The following is a 22,713-nucleotide window of genomic DNA, read 5'->3' on the forward strand; positions in this document are numbered from 1 at the left end:
CAATAAACACTAATTTCTACAGCCTAATTGTGATACTTTTTTTTTCATAATTAACAAAATATCATTAATATCTTGGATATATCTTGTTTCCTAATATTAATTAAACTTACAATAAATTAATCATAACTAATGAATACTAAGAGCTTTATAATGAAATGTTCGTGACCCCATCTCTATTCCAGTGAGCAATTATAGAGAGACGCTAAATTATTTATTAAAAAAAAAATATAGGACGATTAGTCATGATTGATTAAAAAACTGTCTCTAAAAATTCAATTAAAGTTAGGGTCGATTAAATTCAATTAAATTTATCGATTATAAAAAAATCTATCGACGTTTTTGTATACGGTATATTTATTTTTACTTCATAGGTGACAAAGAAAATGTTATCGATAATATTTTCATCGACACAAGAGCGCGGGTCCACGAAACATAACGTTACACTAAAATAATTGTCATTTTAAATGTACATAAATATTTATAAAATACTTATTAATAAAATATTTTGGGTTGTTTAATAGATTACTCTGAACTAACAATATACAATAATAATTAAGTATGTAGATATGTAAAGCGATTTCCTTGGTAAATATTGTACCTATTGTGATTTCATTTTAAAACTTTATATTATAATTTACAATATGGTTAACTGTGGATTAACTCCCCGCTACACATTCACAAAACGTATCTAAATATTATGTGTAGATATATCGTGATGTTTTTTTATTTATTTAATGGGTATGATAATTATAAAGTTGTTCATTTTTAGCTTCGCTTTGACATTATAGAGGGTCGACTTCACTTGTAACACATTCGCGAGACATCAAAGTCAAAGCACGCTGTATAATGTGTCCATCAGGTTTGTCTCCAGATCGCACTCTAAAAAGAGGCTCTCGCTACATTCCTCCTGAAAATGAAATATATTGCGTTACTAATTCAGCAAAATATTTTGATATATTATAAGAAAGTGAGGCCAGGCGTAGTGATCTTAGGACCTTTATTGCTAGGTTTACTACCAAACATTTTTAAATTATTAACTGTGAAATCTATATAAGATTTTTATGTAATTTATAGTTAAAAGTTAGACTATCTATGACACTAAGTATTCGTCATCATCAATATGACTATAAAACCATATCGTTTACTTTAATTTTTTTTCGTTTATTTTTTATGGGAACGTTTGTGCGAATGTATGTAGTGTATTTTTTCATATACAAGTAAAACATGCTACGCTGATTTTGATTAAACTTTTAAATCGTGTAGATTTGACATGGGAATATACTGTGCAGTTAACACAGAAACATAAAGATGACAGACTGTTGATTATGAATATCTATTTTGCCGTCGAGTGTGAAGTACTGTTTCTAATAAAAGTACAACAACATGTATTTTATGTTAGGCTATAGTTGGAATCGGATATTCGTTAATGGCGAGGCTCACATGTACAGGTTGAGGCGCGGACGGTTCCCCGCCTCTTCTCATCTGTCATTTGGACGTCTTGGGCAGGTGCCGCTTCATGTGCAACGCTAGATGGTCGGACCTGGCGAAAGAGCGCTCACAGACCGCACACTTGAACGGCTTAGCGCCGGTGTGTTTGCGATAATGGCGCGTCAACTCGTCGGACCTCGCGAATCGCCATTCGCACTCAGGCCATTGACAAGTATACGGTTTCTCTCCTAAAATTTATTAACATTTATACCGTTGTTGTAAAGATCTTAAAAACATTCGCGTCTTGTTCAAATAATAGAGAATTTTGTCCATTTTTGTTACCTTTTTGTGTCGTTTATAACTACTCATTCGCATTTCATACGTTAAGCTCTCGTTTAATCTTAGTAATGAAACACTCGGAGTTAGAAAAATATTATGGTTCGGTTTAATTTATTAATAAATTAAGTAAGAGCTCGTCAGCGCTATTGAATCTCTTCGCCTTTGCTGCGTTATATATTCGCAATGCGATACTTTTAAGTGTTAGTATATATATATTACCTGTATGTATTCGCTGATGGGCTTTCAGATGAGAACTTTTGGTGTAGACTTTAGTGCAACCTGAAATAGGATAAAAGACATTTTAATTTTCTTTAAGATATTAGATTATAAGGATCATATTATGGTTTTTAACGGAAAATACTTTTTATAACAAAAAAAAATCTCAGTAGTCCGAGCCGGAAATTATCATTAAGAGTCTGAATTCTCTTGAATCAGATATTATTTAATTAAAACTCTGAAAAACTTTCTGTTAAATAAATATATTTTATTAAAAAGGAACATTCAAATATTCCTACTTTTTGATGTTGGTCGTAAGACATATGATTATTTTATTAATTACTAATTCGATTCCACGGCTTTGTCCGTATGTATATCCTATTTGTATTCAGAGGGAAATTCATCAGTCAGTCATCTAGGTATGCTTAAATAAAATAGATATTGTAATCAACTAGTAGACATCATGTCTGTGACATCAGACATGTGACTTGTAGAATACAATTTTACAAGAAAACTACACGGGGTTTTTAAATAAATTATAACCTATATTTTATTAAAATGAGTCGAAAATTCAATAAACAACGATTCATCCATAATACTAAGTAAACTCGCCCATAAAAAAGTAGGTCTTTTGTTATATTCTAGATATAACATAAGCTATTACATACAGATAAATGTTTATGAAATATAAAGTTACATTCTTGATATAACTCAAAATTCACCATAATTATTACTTAAGTTCATATTTAAAAATAATTTATTTCAAGTCAGTTTTAAAATTCAATAATTCCATTGAGAATAATTCAATTCTGAGTATTTAAACTTATATGTACGTATATGGGTACCGATAAAGTCGCAGTGATGCACTCTTCTTTTCTCTAGTTCAGGATTGTTCCGTCTGTTGTATTTAACGGATAGTGAGGTGAGTCGTGAGTGCGGTGGAGGATGAGGCACCGGGGGCAGTTGTGGCGCCATCTGTAACTGCTGCTGTGGTTGCTGCATCGCCTGGGGATTATAGTTGCTAGCTTAGTACACGAAGACAATGTGAATGTAAGATTTGGAGGGCATCTCACCTGTTGCGGATGGTGATGAGTTTGCGGCAAAGGATGTTGTGGTGGATGCGGAGCATGGGGTGCTCGCAGCAATGGTGGTGGCTGTGGCGGATGTGGCGGCGCGTGGTATGGCGGTGGCGGCGTCCTACGTGGCCCGCCCTGTAAGGGACAGGCGATCTACGTTGTACGATTTGTATTAATATAAATGTATTTAATTTTATCTAGTTCTCATTTGTAATAAACATCATTAAATTTTCAATACACAGATGAAACACAACATAATACATTATATAGTCGCAAGCATAAGACGGTACCATCTGTCGCAGTCGCATGTCGCATAGCTCAAGAATGTGTGATATACATCAAAATTATTTCTTATTTTACCTGCATCGAATTCCCTGGGCTGCCTTGATCGGATCCCGGTGGAGTCAACGGAGACATGTAAATCAGCCTCGACGGTGGGTACTTTGAGAATGAGCTAGCTGGTTGCTGATGGGGTTGATGCTGGGGTGGCTGAGGTTGCGCGTACGTCGGCGGAGCGCAGAGCCTTTCCGTCTTAATCTCCAGGGGACTGAGCAAAGGAGTGACGCACTCCTCCAGAAGTGCATCCTCAGCCTCGAGTTTAACGTGTGTGGCTCCGAGGGGAGCAAGCATGTTCGCGTTTTCAGGATCGATATTCCTGATTGAGGAGGCGATGTCTTCCCACAGAGCGGGACGAAGGAAGGCATCGTCTCGCGAGCTCGTGCCGCCATCAAATAGCTCCATGTGGGACGGCGCCAGCGAAGCTCCCTCCTGCTTACAAAGCAGTGACTCCAGCTCAGATGTCTGAAATTTGTATGAGATTGGAGGGTTAAGTTTATATGTTAGTATCTAAGTTTTTTAGTTTTCAACATATACTTAAAATCGGATACTGTCCGTGGATAATATAAGGGTTGTATTCATGATTTTTATATCAAACTAGCCTTTAAGGTAACAAAATTTATTCAGTAACTACATTGTTCAATTATTGCCTGATCCAGTTATAACATGTGGAGAGGTCCATTAAAATAACTAGATTTGATACTTGGGAATAGAGATTCGGTGCTAAATTTGATTTAGTAGGATTAAACAAGTTTAAATTAATTAGTAAGATTATTATATTATATATTAGATTAAATTAATTAGTAAGAAGTATATTAAAAAAAAAAATCCAAAAACTAATGACGTCGCAAAATTCCACCTGATATATAATTTTGTTAAAAGCGATGAAAGAAGACATCTATATATTTAACACAAAATGCGAGTCAGAGAAGACAATTTAAACAAATTAGCCTTTAAATCCTCTAAAGTACTTTTAATATCTAGAATCTACTATTTAGTATAATGAACGGTTTAGTTTTGACCCAGCTTTTGGTATGAGATATGAGAGCAATTTTTATGAAGGCAACCGTTGTTTATAATCAGATTTGAAAAAAAAATATCTGCTGGTGTTATAGCTTAATTTCCAATTTCTCTGTTCAGCGTGGACAGAGCGTGATCCGCAGATATGAGGAACGCTGCGAGGCATTAGCATACAATGGATACTGTGCCCACGCGCTCGACGCAGGTGACGAGGCGAACTTACAATTTGTCTTTATTGGCTGCCATCTTTGTATGAAGTTTTAGTCCACTTCAACATCTTATGTATACAATCATGAGCGGGATAACTGATCCGCTTTGAATGCCTGATGAGAAGTCTTCGGTTCGAATTTTAGTTTTGTTTGCTATCAGTGCGTAAGCCGGCTGTTCCAAACATAAACTCTCACAGTTTACTTTTAACATTTATCAAAATATGCCCTCCTTTTTAATTACATAAGAATCATAATTTTGTAAGTATAGATATTATATACGAACTGTTTTTTTTTTATTATAGGAAAAATACCTACATAAATTTTGCCATATAAGATCGAGCCATCTCTATCATAAATTTGGACATAAATTGGCAGGGATTTATCTAGAATATCAAGTTACATAAACAAAGCGTTCAACATGAATAGATTATTGAGTAAATATCAGATCAACCTGCTGTGTGCAGCTGTGATCGGTAACCCTTTGGTAAGAACCTCCTTGTTGTGTCGCAAGCGCCGGACCGCGCGAATTCCTTCTTTGACCTTTGCGGATTGCGCCAACATCTCTACGGCTAGACGAGCTTAGGCAATTGCAACACAGATTAAATATGTTACAGATCACACATTTGATTTAATTTTTTAATGTTTCCTATTTTATGTTATACCTATTACTTAAAACAACGAAACAAAAGCAGCTAATATTTTGATTTCGCAATATGTACTATTAAGACGTAGAATTCTGTAATACTACGTTGATGTTAAGCGGATTGAAAATTACATTCCATTATAATGCCAATACATTTTATAGCAGCATTATAGTGTATTTCGTATAACGCAGATTTGACTAGATGTTAGTATATATAGATATACTTTGCCTTAAGCGATTCACGTTATTTTGCTGAAATGAAACCCACTTCCAGACGACGCTAAATAAGCAGATTCGGATGGCTTGTCATGTTATGCCTTTATACCTTTTGTCAGGTTGTGTAATTGAATATTCTAAATTAAATAATCTAAATGTTAACGTTTATTTCAATATTAGGTATATATACTAATATAACAACAATCCATATTAATAAATATAGTTATAGATAAGGATGAAGAAAAAAAAATTGGATTCAAAAGAAATATAGTTGCATTAGTTATCTTTATTGTTTCTTGTAAACTTCTTCAGTGCCTACATTTCAGTATTGGCTGTTCTTGCGATAGCGGATGACGTGAATAAGCTTTTATATAAAAAAAACGACCAATGACAAATGTTATTGGGATTTTACGTTCGCGCCATTTTGTTATCAAATTTATTTTTTATACGTTCTTTATATGAATTTTGCTTTATCTAAAGACTTGATAATAGATTTAGGAAATCAAATACGGCAGTTTTAACGAAATTGCGAATTGTTTTTTTTTGTAGGTAGTTCATTCATTGAATATATAATAAAAAAATCGAGATGATTTAAATTTTTTTTTAAAACAATAATCGGCATACGTCCGAATTCAATTGAAAATATAATTTTATAAGTAAAACCTATGTTATAGGATTTTTTTTTTATTTTAATAGATCAGATAGACATTATACGTCATACTTGTATAAACTTCGATTAGATGCATACAGACACAGCCTATATTGAATTCCAATTAAGGTTCACAAAAAGTAGGCATTGTCCATAAAACGTTTATCGCTAACAAAAAGCTTTCCTAGTTTCCGCTGCCATTTCTACGTTTTTCAACCAATCACAGGCTCGCGTGACGCGTCGCTATATGAAAGCAATTTTCTCTTGCTTTTATAAATGTTGCTATGCAGTATTCGATTAGTTTAATTTATATAGTTTTCCTGTGTCCTAATCCGTGAAATATTATAACTAAATGATGCCTGTGTGTGCACGAACGTTTAATTATCATAATTCAGAGCTGAGTACACTACAGAATTGTAAATAAATTGTGTGATAATTATTATATCTTATACATTTTTCTAAAATTTTACTTTTTGCATTTGCAAACGGTCACTAATGTATTATATGATGTAAAAGTAGAATTAACAAATGTTTCTTTTCGATTTTTTTTTCAAGGTTCGTTCTCTGATTTGACGACATATTCTGTATTGAATAAAATTTGCCGTGCCATCCCGTTATGGCATTGTTTGAATAGCATCGGCTTGTGCCGACGTTCCATTTCCATAATTCAAATGGACACCCACGCTAACTCATTCTTCAGCTCGCATCACGATTAAGTGGTCTTGTAAATTCTTGGACGACCCTTAATACGTACGTATAGAGTTCAAAGTTGATGTTAAATATACGTTAACACTACCAAGGGAGGTAATCGCATAATTCCACATCATTTACTATTTCAATTATGCAGTAATTGTTATCTTAGACGCATGCCAGGTATGATAAAAATATACTATAATTTGAATTCTTAAAGGACTTATCTTTTTCTTCTTCCACTATATTTTTTGTGAATTTTTCATCATTTTATTTACATTAAAGCTGTTTTATATGTATATTAAATCTATCTATATTTTTTATTATATTTATCACTTTTATTATATAAGGTTAGGATATGAGAAATCTATAATTTTACCAGATGTTAAATTATTCTAAGTTACTCGTACAAATATTTAAATATTTAATTTAGGCACAGCTACTTAATTGTAATAAACAGTAAAACTGTTATATTAGTAATGAGTGTAATTCATTTTATGAAATGTCTATTGTGACAGTAATAAAATGTTATGGTCTAAAAGTATACATGGTGGGTCATGTAGGGCGGATGGGCGGGCGGCGATCGATGAGAAGCGCCGCCCTCCGTCGTGGCTGTACGAAGTTTATGGGTACACGAAAAAAAAACCAACTAAATAATAGCGAACCACGGAAATAGATAAACAGCCCAGCCATTCGGCTATTGCGAAAATTATTATAAAAAAATTACTACTACTTTGTTTGGATTGTTCGTCATAATATCTGTAAGCTATTTAAAGAAGCATATGTATATATATATGATTTATTACATGTATATTATAAAGAAGAATCAATTAATATTGATATTCATAGTAATTGTTCAGATAATCAAAAGTTATAATTAATGTATTATACATAATATTACATAAGTATTTCCCATCAGCGTCTAACGAAGCATGTTATAAACATGTCAAAGTAATATAATAATTTGAACATTACGTACCGCGTCAATACTAAACAGTGGAACGAAGACTCTGTAATACGAGTAATGTTTACTTTTCCCATAATTTTTGGTAAACGATGGGTCGAGGGTGTTGCCAGAACGCAATGCGCTCCATCAAAAATGCCTAAAATGTACATTTTATATTCAATCGAGCCAGCCAGCGTTGTTATTGTTTATAGCAATAATTATTTTACAAATTTATTGCGTAGAAAACAAATGGAACTTGTGAACATATTGTGTTATTAATAATTATAGTAATTTTTGTTTTTATAGATACTTTAAAAGAAAGGGAGTATGGAATGAAATTAACACTACCGATCGCAACGTGAAAAATATTTAATCACCTAGTTTAATTACAATCAATAAGTGATTATAAAAAAAGTTATTTTTTTTTTACAACAGCGCTCTCAACTACTTCGATTAATGACGAAATCTCTATTAAACTAAATTAGAGTTTTAAATTTGAAATGGTTTTAATTTCTGTGTTCAAGTCTCTCCAAACAGGTCAGAAACGCCTTGTGATTTAATCACTATTATTGGATAGTAATAATTTACATAACGGTGTCTTGATACGGTAGTAATATTTTTTGTGATTTCTTAGTCATCTATAAGTTTCCAGAAGATTTTCATAGATGGCAGTAAGGAAGAAATTTTATGGTAGATGTTTTTTTTTTTCTAATATATATTAAAGTCATTTCATGTAATGGTTTCAAGTTATATAAACGAATGAACATATTTAAATATTGTTTTACCAACTTATGTTTATTGTTCTCTTGTGGCAAAAGAGAATATAAATTTTCTTGTATCTCGTTTATCATTACTATAACTCCAAAGATGTTCGAGATGGTTGCTGTATTGAGATATGGACGAGCGTCAACCAAGAACCATCTCACAAACAATCTAGCGCCAAGCCAAGTATTGTAATACTTCGTGGAATGTTCAAAGCTGCAGTGTTTAGCGCTCCCAAGGCGTCATTTAGTAACTAGCCACAAAGCACGCCACCAATTACACAACAATCCACTTCGCACGCCACACTTATATAAATTTTATTATTGGATCATATAGAAACGAGTAATGAAAAATTTATAGGATACCTTTATTAAAATTAAGCTTAAATAAGATTACTCTGTATCTATATATAGAAAATATTAATGATACACTAAAATTACTATTGTTTTTATGTAAATTTTTATTAATACTATGATAAATTGGTTGACAATTCAAAGGAATCATATTAAGTTATTAAGTGATTTAAATTCTAGTCGCTAATTTAATTTAGTAATGGAATTTCAAAAGAGACATCAACACTTGTATATCATATCCAAGATCGGATCCTGTAATAAAGAAGGAAGCGGGACTTTGCCGATAGAAGCATAAAGATAACTCGGTACTAAACTTCACATAACTCGCACATAGCCGATTACTCATCAGCTTTCAACATACTAAGTTGAAAGACCACCTGACTTACTCACTTTATAACTGTGCAATAGAACCTACTTTACGAAATATGAACTACGGAAGTATTTTAAATGTTATGTCGGTGTAGTTATTTGGTTTAATTTCTTTTTTTTCGGAAATTTGTGTTTAAGTTTTCTGTTATTTAATTTTGTTGACTGTCATATAGAGACGGCGTATTATTTCTGTTTAAGGTATCACTTGTCGAAATTCCTTTTTTCGCTCATAAAACCACGGCAAGTCTCCTACAATATAATTCATAGCAATCTTGTTATTAACGTTCATTAAATTTTTAATTATATATTTTTTAATTATATATATTGTGTGGCGTTATAAAAAATCGATGATCAGAAATTATCATTTATAAAGTACGTTATAGTTCATATATATGTTTGTCTACAGGAATTTATACGGGAATGACGACTTAGATTATATCTTGATCTAGGCTTCCTGTTATAGCTCATCATCCTTATTCCCTACAATCCCGCTATGTACACATTTATGACATGAAAGATAAAAAAATCACAATGATTTAAACTACAAAAACGTCTGACAACATTTAATATGAACTTTTAAATATTGTTATCTAACCAACAAAACGTGTTTAGTTAATTAAATTATAAAAATTAACATACATATTTAAAATAAATTAATGCATAAAGATATGTAGTTTGCTATGAACAAATCACCGTAAAAATATCACCCGGTCATCCCCCGCGTCGGATGCAATACATATAGCTTTAATAATAAAAACATATTAGGCGCATTGCATGTCTATCTTTCCGTGACCGGGCAGTTTTACACCTGGTCGAATGGGGAGATGGGCGAATAGGCACAGATATGGGGGAGGGAGGCCGGGGTTTATGGTAACTGTGGCGTTAGGACATTGGGGGGCAGACGCCGTTTGTCAGCGGTCAGCTATTAATGAACGCCTCCATAACGTTTATTGTGTCCGATGAGTTACTTTTTCGTAACGTCTGCTATTCATAGTTTCATAAAACAACCGTCATGATTCTGATATGTTAAAATATATTACATTTAATTATAACCTTTGCTCTAAAGCGTCTCTGGTCGATCCGTTAAAATAAGTTTCTGAAAATAATTATACTGCGTCGACTTCATCAAAAAAAAAAAAAATCATATAAAAGCTCTTATTTATATTACATTGAAATCATGTCGTAAATCACATATCTGATGATTACTCATAAGTTATTTAACTGTTTCAATAACATAATGTTAACAATAAATACATAATATCGAAACGTCTTTTCGCATGTCATGTTAATGTGGAATTTAAATAAAATTAATAGATAATCCATAATTATATTTTACACCGATGTAGGGTTGAAGGGATCGACTTGGACGGAAGGTCACTGTATCGTGTACCGTTTATAATCATTTTATTATAATAATGAAATTATTTGAAGAGTCCGGTCGCGTGTACGCCACGTGTCGATTTGACCCTCTTTACCATTACCTCATTAGATGCCCGTAGTGATACCAACCCTACTAGGGAAAGTTTAACTTTTTAATTTGATGGCGTCACTGAGTAGAAATATGTTGCATTGTGCAGGGGTGTGATTTTTGACGTGTTATATGAAGTCTGCTATCCGGTTGCAACTTTTTTACCCACTGTATGGATAAATAAAGGGAAATTACAAGACAAAGCTCCTATATGTTAGTCTACGGGCGGGTAACGGCTTTTTAAAATTTTATATCTACCTTTAAATATGTTAAAATCAATTAGCAAACAAAAGCCGGCGCCGCGGTGCTTTAACAATCTGGTAAGAAGGGGGTTTTGATCGCTAATTAGCTAATGGATGGCGAACACTGTGGCCACCCTTCGCGAGGCTCTGTAATGGATTGCGGCACGTCATCAGGCAAAACCATCTCGGGTGTCACTGACGTTGCTTCCATGAGCTTATTTAAATATTATACTTAAAAAATACATTAAAATACGTAATAACCATGTATTACGACATAAAGCCTTATCATATTACAGGTTTGTAACAAGAAAATTATTTTTTAACGGCAATGTTCTTTTGATTTTTCCTTTTGGGGGAAAGTTATAAAATTATATCACATAATGACGGACTGCGAAAAATCTGTAAAGCGTTATAAGTACCATTTAATCAGATTTAAATGCTCGAAGTTCCCATTCACTTCGTATTTTTACTTGTATAAGTATAGCCTATTAAAAGTTATTTGCTAAAAACACGTACTCAGAATGTCGAATAAACGCTCTTCAATAGTATAGCATTACTGATAATAATATTAACAAAATAAACGCTTATCTTTTCAGAATATTATACTTTTTTTTAATAGCTAGAAGCAAACTATAAAGGTGACGGTAAAATTATTATTTTATTTAGCCATAAGACACATTGTCTTCAAACAGTTCTTAATAATCGAGGCGTCAGTTTTATAGGGGAGTGCAATAAAAAACGCATAACTTGAACGATGTAAATTGAATGAGTACAAACGGGGGGTTGAGGGGTCAGACGTTACTTAGGAGACAGTGATCTTTAATGGTATAGAATTTGTTCTATTTTAGCTTGACGTCTGAACTCGTAAACGATGTAGGGCTAAATAGGGTATAGTGGAAAATAATACGCCGACAGCGACTATACGACGTCGCTTCAATAATCACATAATATAAACTATAAACGGTATAGGTATTAGGTATCAGCTTTTAATACAATTTATTGTAGCGTAGGAGGCTCTATAGACGTTCAGGTGCTGGTTGCGACGCAGATGTATTTTCCCATAGTGACCTTTAGCCACCGAGAGCAACCTTTTAACGAGTTGGCGAACGATCGAATGTTCAACTATCTTATTGTTTGGTGTAATCAATTTTTAATAAACCTCATGCTGTTAACAACTCCGTTAAACGAATTTACCGACTAAGGTCAACCTCGTTGTGCAATGAAGCCATCAAGTAATGATACGTGAATTATTTTTATATGTATCTACTAGTCAGTAAGTATTTTCTTTATTAATGATATAGGATAACGAATAAAAATTTTTTTTAACGTGAATCATATGTTACCAAATATATTTATATATATAAACAAAAAAAAAATACAATAAAATTTAAATTTTACATTGTTCGTGTATCAAGTTTTACCATTTATAATGATCATTTGAATATCTAGAAGGTTATATATCGAAAGATGAATCATATCTCAACGAGAATATTTTATAATATTAATATTACGTATATATATTTTTTGCCCGAAAAGTAAATTTTCTAGACTCATTCATCTACATGAATATTTTTAGTGGATTTACATTAAAACTGAATTGTTACATTAGAATTTTGTTTGACAGTCGAATATATGGTAAATTTACATGAACATATCGTCTCTATGATACGATCTGATTACTGAATTTGAGTAAGATAACGCTCAAGTACTAAATGTTTTTGTAAGAAATTAAGACTGTATATATGAGATCATAGCTAAAGTATAGCTATGTGTATATAGAAATGTATAATTGTGTTCTATGTATAAATATTTTCCTTGTGTGCGTCCAATCACGGCGTTTAGAGGGCGGTGGGCTGGGGTGGAATTCAAACTATGGCAAGTCAATAAATGCGCGCGCAAGCTTTTAAGTCTCTTTGAGTTTTCACAAAATTCCCGCAGCCCGACATGGGACTCAAATACAATGAGGTATTTTGATTATCTTATGTTAAATAGCGTGCACTTAGGGAATTGTAAATGTTGCTTGTTGTTGTTGATGAATGTTCTATTTATGTTATAAGTAATTTAATGTCCGGCAACAATTTGTTGAACATTAGATTACTTATAACAAAAATACATAATTAACATATTTAATTACTTAATGGAAGTAACATTTTATTCTCTTTAGGTTTTTATTCTTTGAATGTTTAACTTGAAACGGAATGAGCATTAGGCATAAGAAACTTTTTATTTACTTAAAGATTATTTTTTTTTAAATTATTTTTTATTGAAAGAACAATTCATTATCTCTTTCATCTTTTACCTTTTCTATATTGTTAACATGAGTTGAAAATTTGAAAATAATGTAAATAAATAAAATTTGATCATGTCATTTGTGTAATAGGTACATCATGTTTTTTTTTTGTAATTTAAGTTTAAAGATTTTTTTTTTCATTATTTGTATTTCATATTCACACCAAAGATGTTACAGATACAGACTATTAATTGTTTTGTTACCTTTGGTTTTGATTTTTTCATTTAAAGTAATTTTATAATCTTGTACCTACCTTAAAGTTTTTTCTACGTAACGAGTTTTGAAAAAATATATTGTTTGTCTTTATGCATGACTCATCAGCATTTTTTCACATTGATTATATCGTCCATAAACCTAAGAGAAGCGAAAAATAGAATTTCGGCATCAATGTATTTTAATAATAGTAAATACACGATCTTAATGACGAAATAAGACAATGCTTTCGTTGTGAAGTTGTGGAATGGTGTGTACGTTGTAATTTTTTTTCATAATATTAAAACAGTGTCACGTATACAGCTTACGTTTATATCTTCTAATTGTTGGCAATGTCACAGTGAACATTGTTAAAATTATGTTCTAATCGACGACAGTTAAGTTAAAATAACCCTCTTCCTAGCTTCAATCATGAGTTTTTACTTGGTAGTTCTATGTATGAATGAATACGCGAAAGAATGCGGCGCACGCGTCACTCTCGCACCACAGCGGTTTACAAATACATTGACAGATCAAACTAGTTATTTCAATCTCACACATATGAACAAAACGAAATGTCTACTCGCATACTTTCAAATATTTTAATATATAGCCAACAAATACTACTTTTTAAATATTTGTATTAAATTCGTTTTGTTGACTGCATGCATTAATTGATTGTTTTGAAAATTCGTTACGTTTGTTTTTTTTTATTTTAACTGCGACTGTAATTATATTGATTATATTTTTTTCATATATTTATTACATATGATACATTAACTTTTATTGTTTAGATTTGCCATAGTTTTAGTAAAGAAAACAAAATATATGGTTTTAGCACTGAATTATGTTTTATATCCAAATGTAGGACTAAAGTTGAATGACATCCGCTAAAACGTTGAGAAAATAATTAAGTATATGGAAAGTTTTATGTTATCATAGGAAGTGATGTGCTCAAGTGTGCGAAGTTGTCTTTTTAAAATTTCGGGTCGGGAAATGAACCCGCAACGCCCACGCGTCTGCCGGAAATATCGTACAGATGCTATCAAAACTTAATGTTTGCACGCTGCTCACGATTCCGTCATTAGAACGAATTGTGCATATATTTTTTTACATCACATAAAAGCTACCCGAGATACATACGTTGTTTTAGGCGATCTCGATGTAAGGTAATTTGAATGTAATGAACCCATTAACATCAGCTCTTGAAACGATAAAAAAACTTTTTGGAATGTTCTCATAGTTTTTTTTTTAAATATAATGTATTATTAATGTACGGTAGTTGTTTAGTATTGTAAGTAGCTGGTTAGTCCAGCGCGTGCTGCCTCGTCTAGCTGTCAGTCAAGCGCTAATCGCATCATCACGACGGTGACTGACGTCATTCCTAACTATAACAGGAACATTCATTTGCTTTGTGTTCACAATTTTATTTTGTTAAATATATTCCCATGTATTATTTTTTTCAACTAACGATTCAATCAACGTCACATTGAGTTATCTCATTAAAATTCAATTAAAAAATATTTTTATTAAATAATATAGAATAATGATAAAGGAGACAATATCTCCCGAAAAACGGCAGTCTGCTATTGAAATTCATTAGTTCGGGGACACATTATGTATATGTATGTAGGTATGTTCATTACATTACACGACATGACTTTCACTTGCACTAATTAATTAAATAAACTTCCATGGGACTTATTCGGGAAACTAATAATAATGTTTGTCGTTACGTAACAACGTAACTAATATTTCAAGAACAATGAAATATTTAAGTTCTATTAAACCTAACTTTACAGTTGAAAACTATAAATTTAAAAAATAACATTTACAAGTTAATCTTAACTATAGTTACTCTGTTAAACCTTCGAAAGAATATTTCCTTGTTAAACTTTTAATAACCTTATTAAAATATAAGCAGCTGAAGTATGTTCTGTTTGTGAAGACTTTTATGTCAAAGTTCATCATCATCATCATCATCATCATCATCAGCCTATCGGAAGCCCACTGCTGAGCATAAGCCTCTTCTCGCATGGAGAAGGTTTGAGCATTAATCGCCACGCTTGCTCAAGACGGGTTGGCGATTTCAAACTTATAATTTGAAATTATAAGTCCAGGTTTCCTCACGATGTTTTCCTTCACTGTCCGTCAGTGGTGTCTAAATACTATTAGAAAGTACATATGACTATGAAAAATCATTTTGGTACTTGCCAGGTTTCGAACCCGCGCCCTCACGCATGAGAGGCGGTCCTTTAACCTCCAGGCCACCACGCAAAGTTCATGTTATATGCTATTTATTTGACATTTCTTAATTTTAATCTCATTCTTCCATATTCTATTATAAACATATAATACATAAAATAAACACTCATAAAATAAACTATTGCCGTCGATATTTATATTGAATTATAAATGTATTGTTAAGTTTTAGGAACGATTAACCGCTTGAAATGAGATATGAAATGAAAAGCACATAAATACGCTTTCGTTCAAATTCTACTTTCATCATCAACAATGATGAATTATATTATATATTTTTTTCATTCTAATATGTTATAAAATTATAATTAAAGTAATATCGTGTAAACTTATCAAGCTCAATCCCAAAATTGCATTTTAAATAACATCAATAAATCCATCGGAAAGTGGACAGCAATTCCAGTTTACAACATCAACATCATCTACACATACCATTGAGATTTACTGTATTTAAATTACATTTCCGACATCCTATACATACATAATATAGTGAATTATAAAATATTCTTTTGGTAGTTTATAAAGCCTATGTTTTATAGCCCACAGAACTCGTAATATTATACGCCCGCGATTTTTTTTTTAATGAATGGATTCCGTAATAGACAACATTTTAACGGAACCTCTGCTATATCTCATTAGCATGTAGGTATCGTAAATACTGTATACTAAATTTATTATTCATTGGTTGTCATTTTTTTTTATACTAAACCAGTATTAAAACCTATTTAATAATAAAGATTTAGAGATTATATTTTAACTTTGTTACATAGAGCTGCATTTTGTTGTGGTATAAGGTATATATATTCTCTGTATGAACACTTTGATAGAAGAAGTGAATTTTTAGACTTATTTTATTAAGAAATCAACTTGACTGCTTACTATTATCTTTTAATTAACACGATTTTTGTAAAGTAATCTAAAAAATGCGATAAGAGAGTTTAATCCTAAAACTATGGTGCCTGATTTTCGATTTAAACTACCAGTGAAACTTTAAAAAACATTAAAACTTGTATTTTTCATATATCTGTGCCTTTCATTATTGGTTAGCGTAGTTTGTTAATATTAAGTGATTATTTGTTTTGTATTTTGTATTTTAATTTCTGACCACTAATGACAACAGTTTTATCACAGTAATTATAATTAAATTTAAACAACTCAATTTACTTACATTTCATCTCTGAACACGGATGAAGTCAGATAGGCTGTTCATCGGTAGCTTTGGTTTAAAAGCAATAAAACTGTGAACAAATCTTATATTTGCTCTCAATTGAAAAAACATTGATTAGTTTTTAAGCACTTCGTCCATTTTTCGTAGTTTTCAAAATGTGCAAAGAAATATACTTTTTATGATATTGATGTTGAAAGTCTAACCCACTCACTCACTCACTCACTCATATTAAGTAGTTTAAAGAAATGTTCTATCATACATATATCCTGTTATTAAAATATATATCAAGGATTTTCGGTCTGATAAAAAAGTAACTTAAAGTATCTAAGCTCATCAACCACAACCAATACATTATTATATCCTCGTTAGACGTTTGTTTTAATTAATTTCAACAGCAAACATTATCGGTTTAATTGTACTATCAGCTGATTATGCTATGTACATCATTAAGAATAGCAACAATCCACAGCTCGTCAGCCTATTGACATAGCGGGTTGCGAGAAAACGAACCGCCCACGCGACGCACACTTTGTTTGAATAAAAATAATAAAAGTGGATGTACAAATGTCGAAATCCACAAATAGATATTACCTTAATTAGGCAACGTACTAACTTAAGGACGTCACCGATCTCAAAATAATCATGTAGTTATTAATTTCGATCATGATACGTATTTATTGTACTGAATTACGAACTATATTCTCCGAAAATGTCGATATGGTATGCTTATATTCAATATTCGATACCATAATTTTGTTCTGTTAATCTTTTATTAGCATTATTTTAAAATAATTCAAGATTTCTCAGCCTTGCTATTTTCCCATTGGTTATAGACTATATCTTAATCAACTCGCCAGAGGAAAAAAAATGTTGATTGCTGCCATGAACCACTAAACTTTCACCAATAATCTGTATTATAACGAATGTTCTAATGTTGTTTTTTTTTTATATAAAATGAAAATATGACTCAATTACCTCATTTTATTCCGTGTTCGAATTACAATTTTCATTTATTTTAAATTTATGACAGGTTTTCAAAATCGGAAGCTTTATATCATTATTTTCATTTAAATTAATCTTCATTAGCCTGTAAGAATTTAAAAAAAAAAAAAAACTTGCGAGGACATAATTTGTTAAATCTAATCATTTAGCTATTTTAAACTACATATATTAATTTCAATAACAGCGAAACGTGACATTATCGTGAGTATTGCAGCTCCGATGTCCACTTTAACATAGTGTAACAGTAACTTTTAAGGCCAGCTAAAGCCTTTCTTATTAAGACCAGTCTAAATCCTTTTCGGTCACATTTAATGACGTTCCGAGTCTATCTTGACTCGTACCCGGTTTGATGGATAGTAACCAGATATCTCGTTTCAAATTCGTTATACAGTGAACAAATCGATCAAAGAGAAAATTCAATATAACCATGTTAATTTAAACATCTGATACAGCGATAAATTTCGATGGACCAATTGTTACTGACGCACAGCCGTCATCTCAACAGCCATTTTTTTTTTATTCGTTATATAAAAATATTTTAACAAACCATCCAGAGGCCGACGGCGACGAAAGTGGTTTATAGACAAGTTATTTATAATTCATTAAGATTTTATACATTTTGTTAAAGTTAAAAAAAAAAAATAAATCCTATGTTTTTTTTTTACGATGTATGGATTAATTTATATAATCGTCTTTGGCTGTCCGTCATATTGGAAGCTTTTAATCCGGTAATTACATTTTTAACTGTTTAAATTATTTGTCGATTCCATAGATCCAGGGGCGGAAAACAAGAATGCTAGGATTGGATGTCATACTTATTAATATAAAAAAAACCTTCAAAGGCTTATTTACAATACGATAACTGTGCATTCTCTGAATGATCTCAAATTTATATTCTTTTAAACAAGTACACTTCGTTCTGGACCAATTCATTTACAACACATCACTAAGGTCATGCGTTTCTTTTAAATATCTACTTTGTTTCTACATCGACCTGTTACCCCAAATTCCAAAACCGACTCACAGGGGCACCAGTGAGACAATTGGGGCCATAGTGTCACATATATCTTAAGACGTAAAAAAAACAATTGAATAACTTCTATCTTACGCTTCAAATATGTCTGAACTGTTATAGATTAGAAAAGTTGTTAATACTAATGTTAGTAAAAATATATAAACGCTGTTTTTAAACACGTATAACTTGTTTGGTTTCACTATTGACTGCTAAAATTTTTTTGTTTGTTTGATGTCAAATTCCTATAGATAATATTGAATGAAAAATTCATTAACACGAGAAGAATTTTGAAGCTGCAAGCTCTGGAATATCAGGTTACCTGCTATTGCTTTCGTTTGTCTTTAAGACAATAAATGCTTATTATGTTTCCAGTATATAAATTTACAAACTTTAGGTTATTATCTATGTTAAGATAGTATTATTCTTAAATATGGTATCGACCTATCAAAGGTTTGTTGCAAACTGAACTATCATAAGTAACGTATTATTGCTATAAATCACGACGTCTTATTATATTTATAAAAAATAATTCTTCAATCGTATATCATATAATTGATGGACTATTAAAAATAAAAATGTCAAAACTCTAACGTATATTATGTTTATACAATGACAAAATTATAGTATATATTTTGCATTTGATTGTTTATAGCATTCGAAATCAACATAAAAGTCTCCGGGCAGTGTTTCAAGCGCTGCGATTCGTCTATAAGTGGTGAGTATAACAGTAAATTCTTAAAAACTGACAATAATGAAGATATAGTACTTTACGGTGCAGGTGGGGAGATTGATTGGATGATAACCTGCCCATTGATCCACTCTTCGAAGACTCACAGTCGCATCCTTTTTCTTTACGATTTTTTTTTTCAAACTACATGATTGATGACAAATTATATATACTTTTATAAAACTCTCAGTGTCACGACTTTAAATGTAGGTATGACTATTTATTTGACAATTATAAAGTGAATTCTATTCTAACACATAGGCATAGTAGATGATCAATGACATTAAGAAACAGAGAAAACGTTAACTTTATTTGAAAACTGATGTAACAATCATCTTAGCTCATTGTCATAGAAATTTTTTATATTTTTAACTTGTGTTTTCTAAGGCGAAAGTGTTGAGAGATTTATTTTTGCAGCGTAATACATAAATTACTTTTTAAGTGGGACATGTGTGGGCTGAATGGGAGTTGTAACTTGACGTCATTATGAAACAACACAAATAAATTAGTAGTCTCTATCAAAACTCTTATTTCTCTACATACAATACATTTTCTTTATAAAAATATTACGTGTAAATTTAATAAAGTATTGTTTTTTTATTAACAATTCCAATTATTATGAAAGTAAACTTTGTATAATTAGTAACGAAAGGTTTAATAGTGGCTGTACTGATACATATGTGTAATATGACGTCACCACTTCACCAAGTACTCGCGGGTGACAATTCAGGTCGAGATGAATAGCAATTCAAGGAACTCTTTCTCTTTTCCGCGCACCAGTGCGCACCTGATGAAGTCACTATTACTGCCATTTTCTGTTTGTCGTATTACTTAGCCTATTCTTCCTTCATCATCTCGATGTCATCAAGGTAATTGGCATCGTATTACCAGTTAATATTAAAAACCGCTTGGTTTTTAATTTAAAACTTTATTTTTCCAATCATTAGTCAACATTGGTAAGTCTATCAGATGAAATTCAACGAAATCCCTGATAGCGATTTCTATAAACAAATCGATGAACGGTAATTCTGTGAGGAAAACTTTTGTGATAAAAGTATTCTCAGGGATTCTTCTACAATCTTTATTTTGTACAATCCCAAACAAAGAACTACACTACGTAACCTAGAGATCTGTGGGAATCGATCAACAATTTGCTTCTATACACGAAAATAAGTACATTATTTTAAACTACAAGTCTTTTTATAAATTATATATTACTTTTGTTACTTTGTTGACCATTGGAGAATTCATATTTGTGTAAGACAAGGTTAAAATTTAAAACCGCATTTTTCTAACAATAATTCATATATGTTCTCGATATTATAACAAAATTTTTATGTTACAAGTCCATATAGGTATATAACCTTAGTAATTTTATAATGGCTAATAAAACCACGTAATTAATTAAGTTAAATAAAACTGAACAAACTGAATATAAGTCACAGTTTATGTTAGTCTCATGAAAGATATGAAAATGTTTATGCGTTATAGCACCAGGTTTATTCGCTTTATTATTATTATTATTTAGTTATTAATATAAGTAATAATAAACTAGATTCCTGAAATTTAAATAGTCTATATCATTCCTTATTTTATCAGGTATCTGCCGATCTAATTTCCTTGAAATCGGTGCAGCCATTTCAGAGAATAACCAGAAAAAACAGACAGACAAATATTATAAAAGAATAATATTGTACATTTATCGCGTATTTATTACAAACAGACATTACAATTGTTTTATAATTCATTTTCAAGTTGAGGTTTTGGTTCCGTATTGTCGAAACATGAAAAACTAATACATGTAGTCGAGTTGTGTAAACATAGAAGAATTAATATTTATACGTGAATTAAATTGAATATCTTGTAGCATGATTATAGTATAATGTCATCTTAATACAACGTCACTTTAGCGAGACGATCCGACAAACCAAGACGTAATTCTTTACTACGTATAAAATATATTATGTTATTTCATTTCAAAAGTCGCTAGACGTAAATGACGTCCTAAGTACTGTTGCATGTAGATTTAGTATTGAACGCAGTCTTATCGAACACATCTAAAACGAATTGGTTCTTAGAAAATCTAAATCACGTAAACGTTCCGCTGTCCAATCTACATTAAAAGTATTAAATCACAATGATTCAGTACGGAACGATGAATGGCGCAATTTATAACAATATTTTATATTCTGAATGGACCGGCTCTGCCATTGTTATCCTGGCGACACAGAGGTCTGAACTCATTTGTCAACAAAATTATAATAGTTTAATCAACGAACGGCTAAGTAAACCTGTTATCTATGATTTTCTATGGATAAATATTATCAACGTATAAATTAAGAAACAATTAAATGTTTTATATAAATATAATTCTAAATTTAAAACACATTTATATAAATTGTCTTTATAAATATCAACGAGCTTATATTATAGTTTATCGTAGGACAGTGGACAGTCTATTTATGTATTATGATGTATTTAAATCCGCACACAGAATGATATACTCAATAAAAGTACGTCATTGTTATGGAGTATAAAAGTATAGTGGCTACCTGTTAAAAGTCAACGATAAAAAATTCATTTTTATTGCCAGTATGTCTTGACCACCTGTAATTCGTTTAACGCGGATTATAAAACATTTTATGACGTTTTAAAGGGAATCCTGGATATAAGCGGAGTATTGAGACTACTTTATAGCTAGATATATATATAATAACATACCTACAAATATGTATATTTGAATATTTTTTTAAAGATGACAATTTTAGTGACGATGAGGAATTATTTACATGGATTACAGTTGTATAAGGAACTTGACTTTCATATTTTATACTTATCTGTCAGGTAGGTAGTAAGTTAGAGCTAAATTAAATGTTAACCACAATACTTATAGGCATTAATCTTGAGAGGGATTAAGCTGAGATTTCATTACACATTAAATATTTTCCTTTTACATCAGAATAATGTATATTAAAACGGCATTATAAAAAGGATATTTTCAATTATAAAATATGCTGTCGTCGTAATGAAGACGTTCTCTTAATTGAGCCAGCTGGTGTATTCATGGTGGAAACACAGCCTTAGCTTGCCTTGAT

The 22,713-nt window shown here is 31.3% G+C and overlaps 1 protein-coding gene across 2 annotated transcripts in view; it reads right to left on the reverse strand.

Annotated features, from left to right (window-relative positions):
- Nucleotides 1-218: 218 nt before the first annotated feature.
- Nucleotides 219-22,713, reverse strand: part of LOC116778123 (dendritic arbor reduction protein 1-like) — a 41,057-nt gene continuing 18,562 nt past the window's right edge. Inside the window, exons 3-8 of one of the 2 annotated variants that reach the window (XM_032672009.2) lie at nt 3,420-3,860; nt 3,057-3,194; nt 2,829-2,988; nt 1,987-2,046; nt 1,441-1,676; nt 219-907 (exon numbers count right to left, since the gene is read on the reverse strand). In XM_032672009.2, the coding sequence (XP_032527900.1) occupies nt 1,486-1,676; nt 1,987-2,046; nt 2,829-2,988; nt 3,057-3,194; nt 3,420-3,860 (990 nt within the window). In that variant the 3' untranslated portion in view covers nt 219-907; nt 1,441-1,485. Of the gene's footprint in view, nt 908-1,440; nt 1,677-1,986; nt 2,047-2,828; nt 2,989-3,056; nt 3,213-3,419; nt 3,861-22,713 lie in introns of both variants that reach the window. The other variant, XM_061526480.1, reaches the window with a different exon arrangement.

This window comes from Danaus plexippus, chromosome Z, assembly GCF_018135715.1.
Source record: "Danaus plexippus chromosome Z, MEX_DaPlex, whole genome shotgun sequence".
Lineage (NCBI taxonomy): Eukaryota > Metazoa > Arthropoda > Insecta > Lepidoptera > Nymphalidae > Danaus > Danaus plexippus.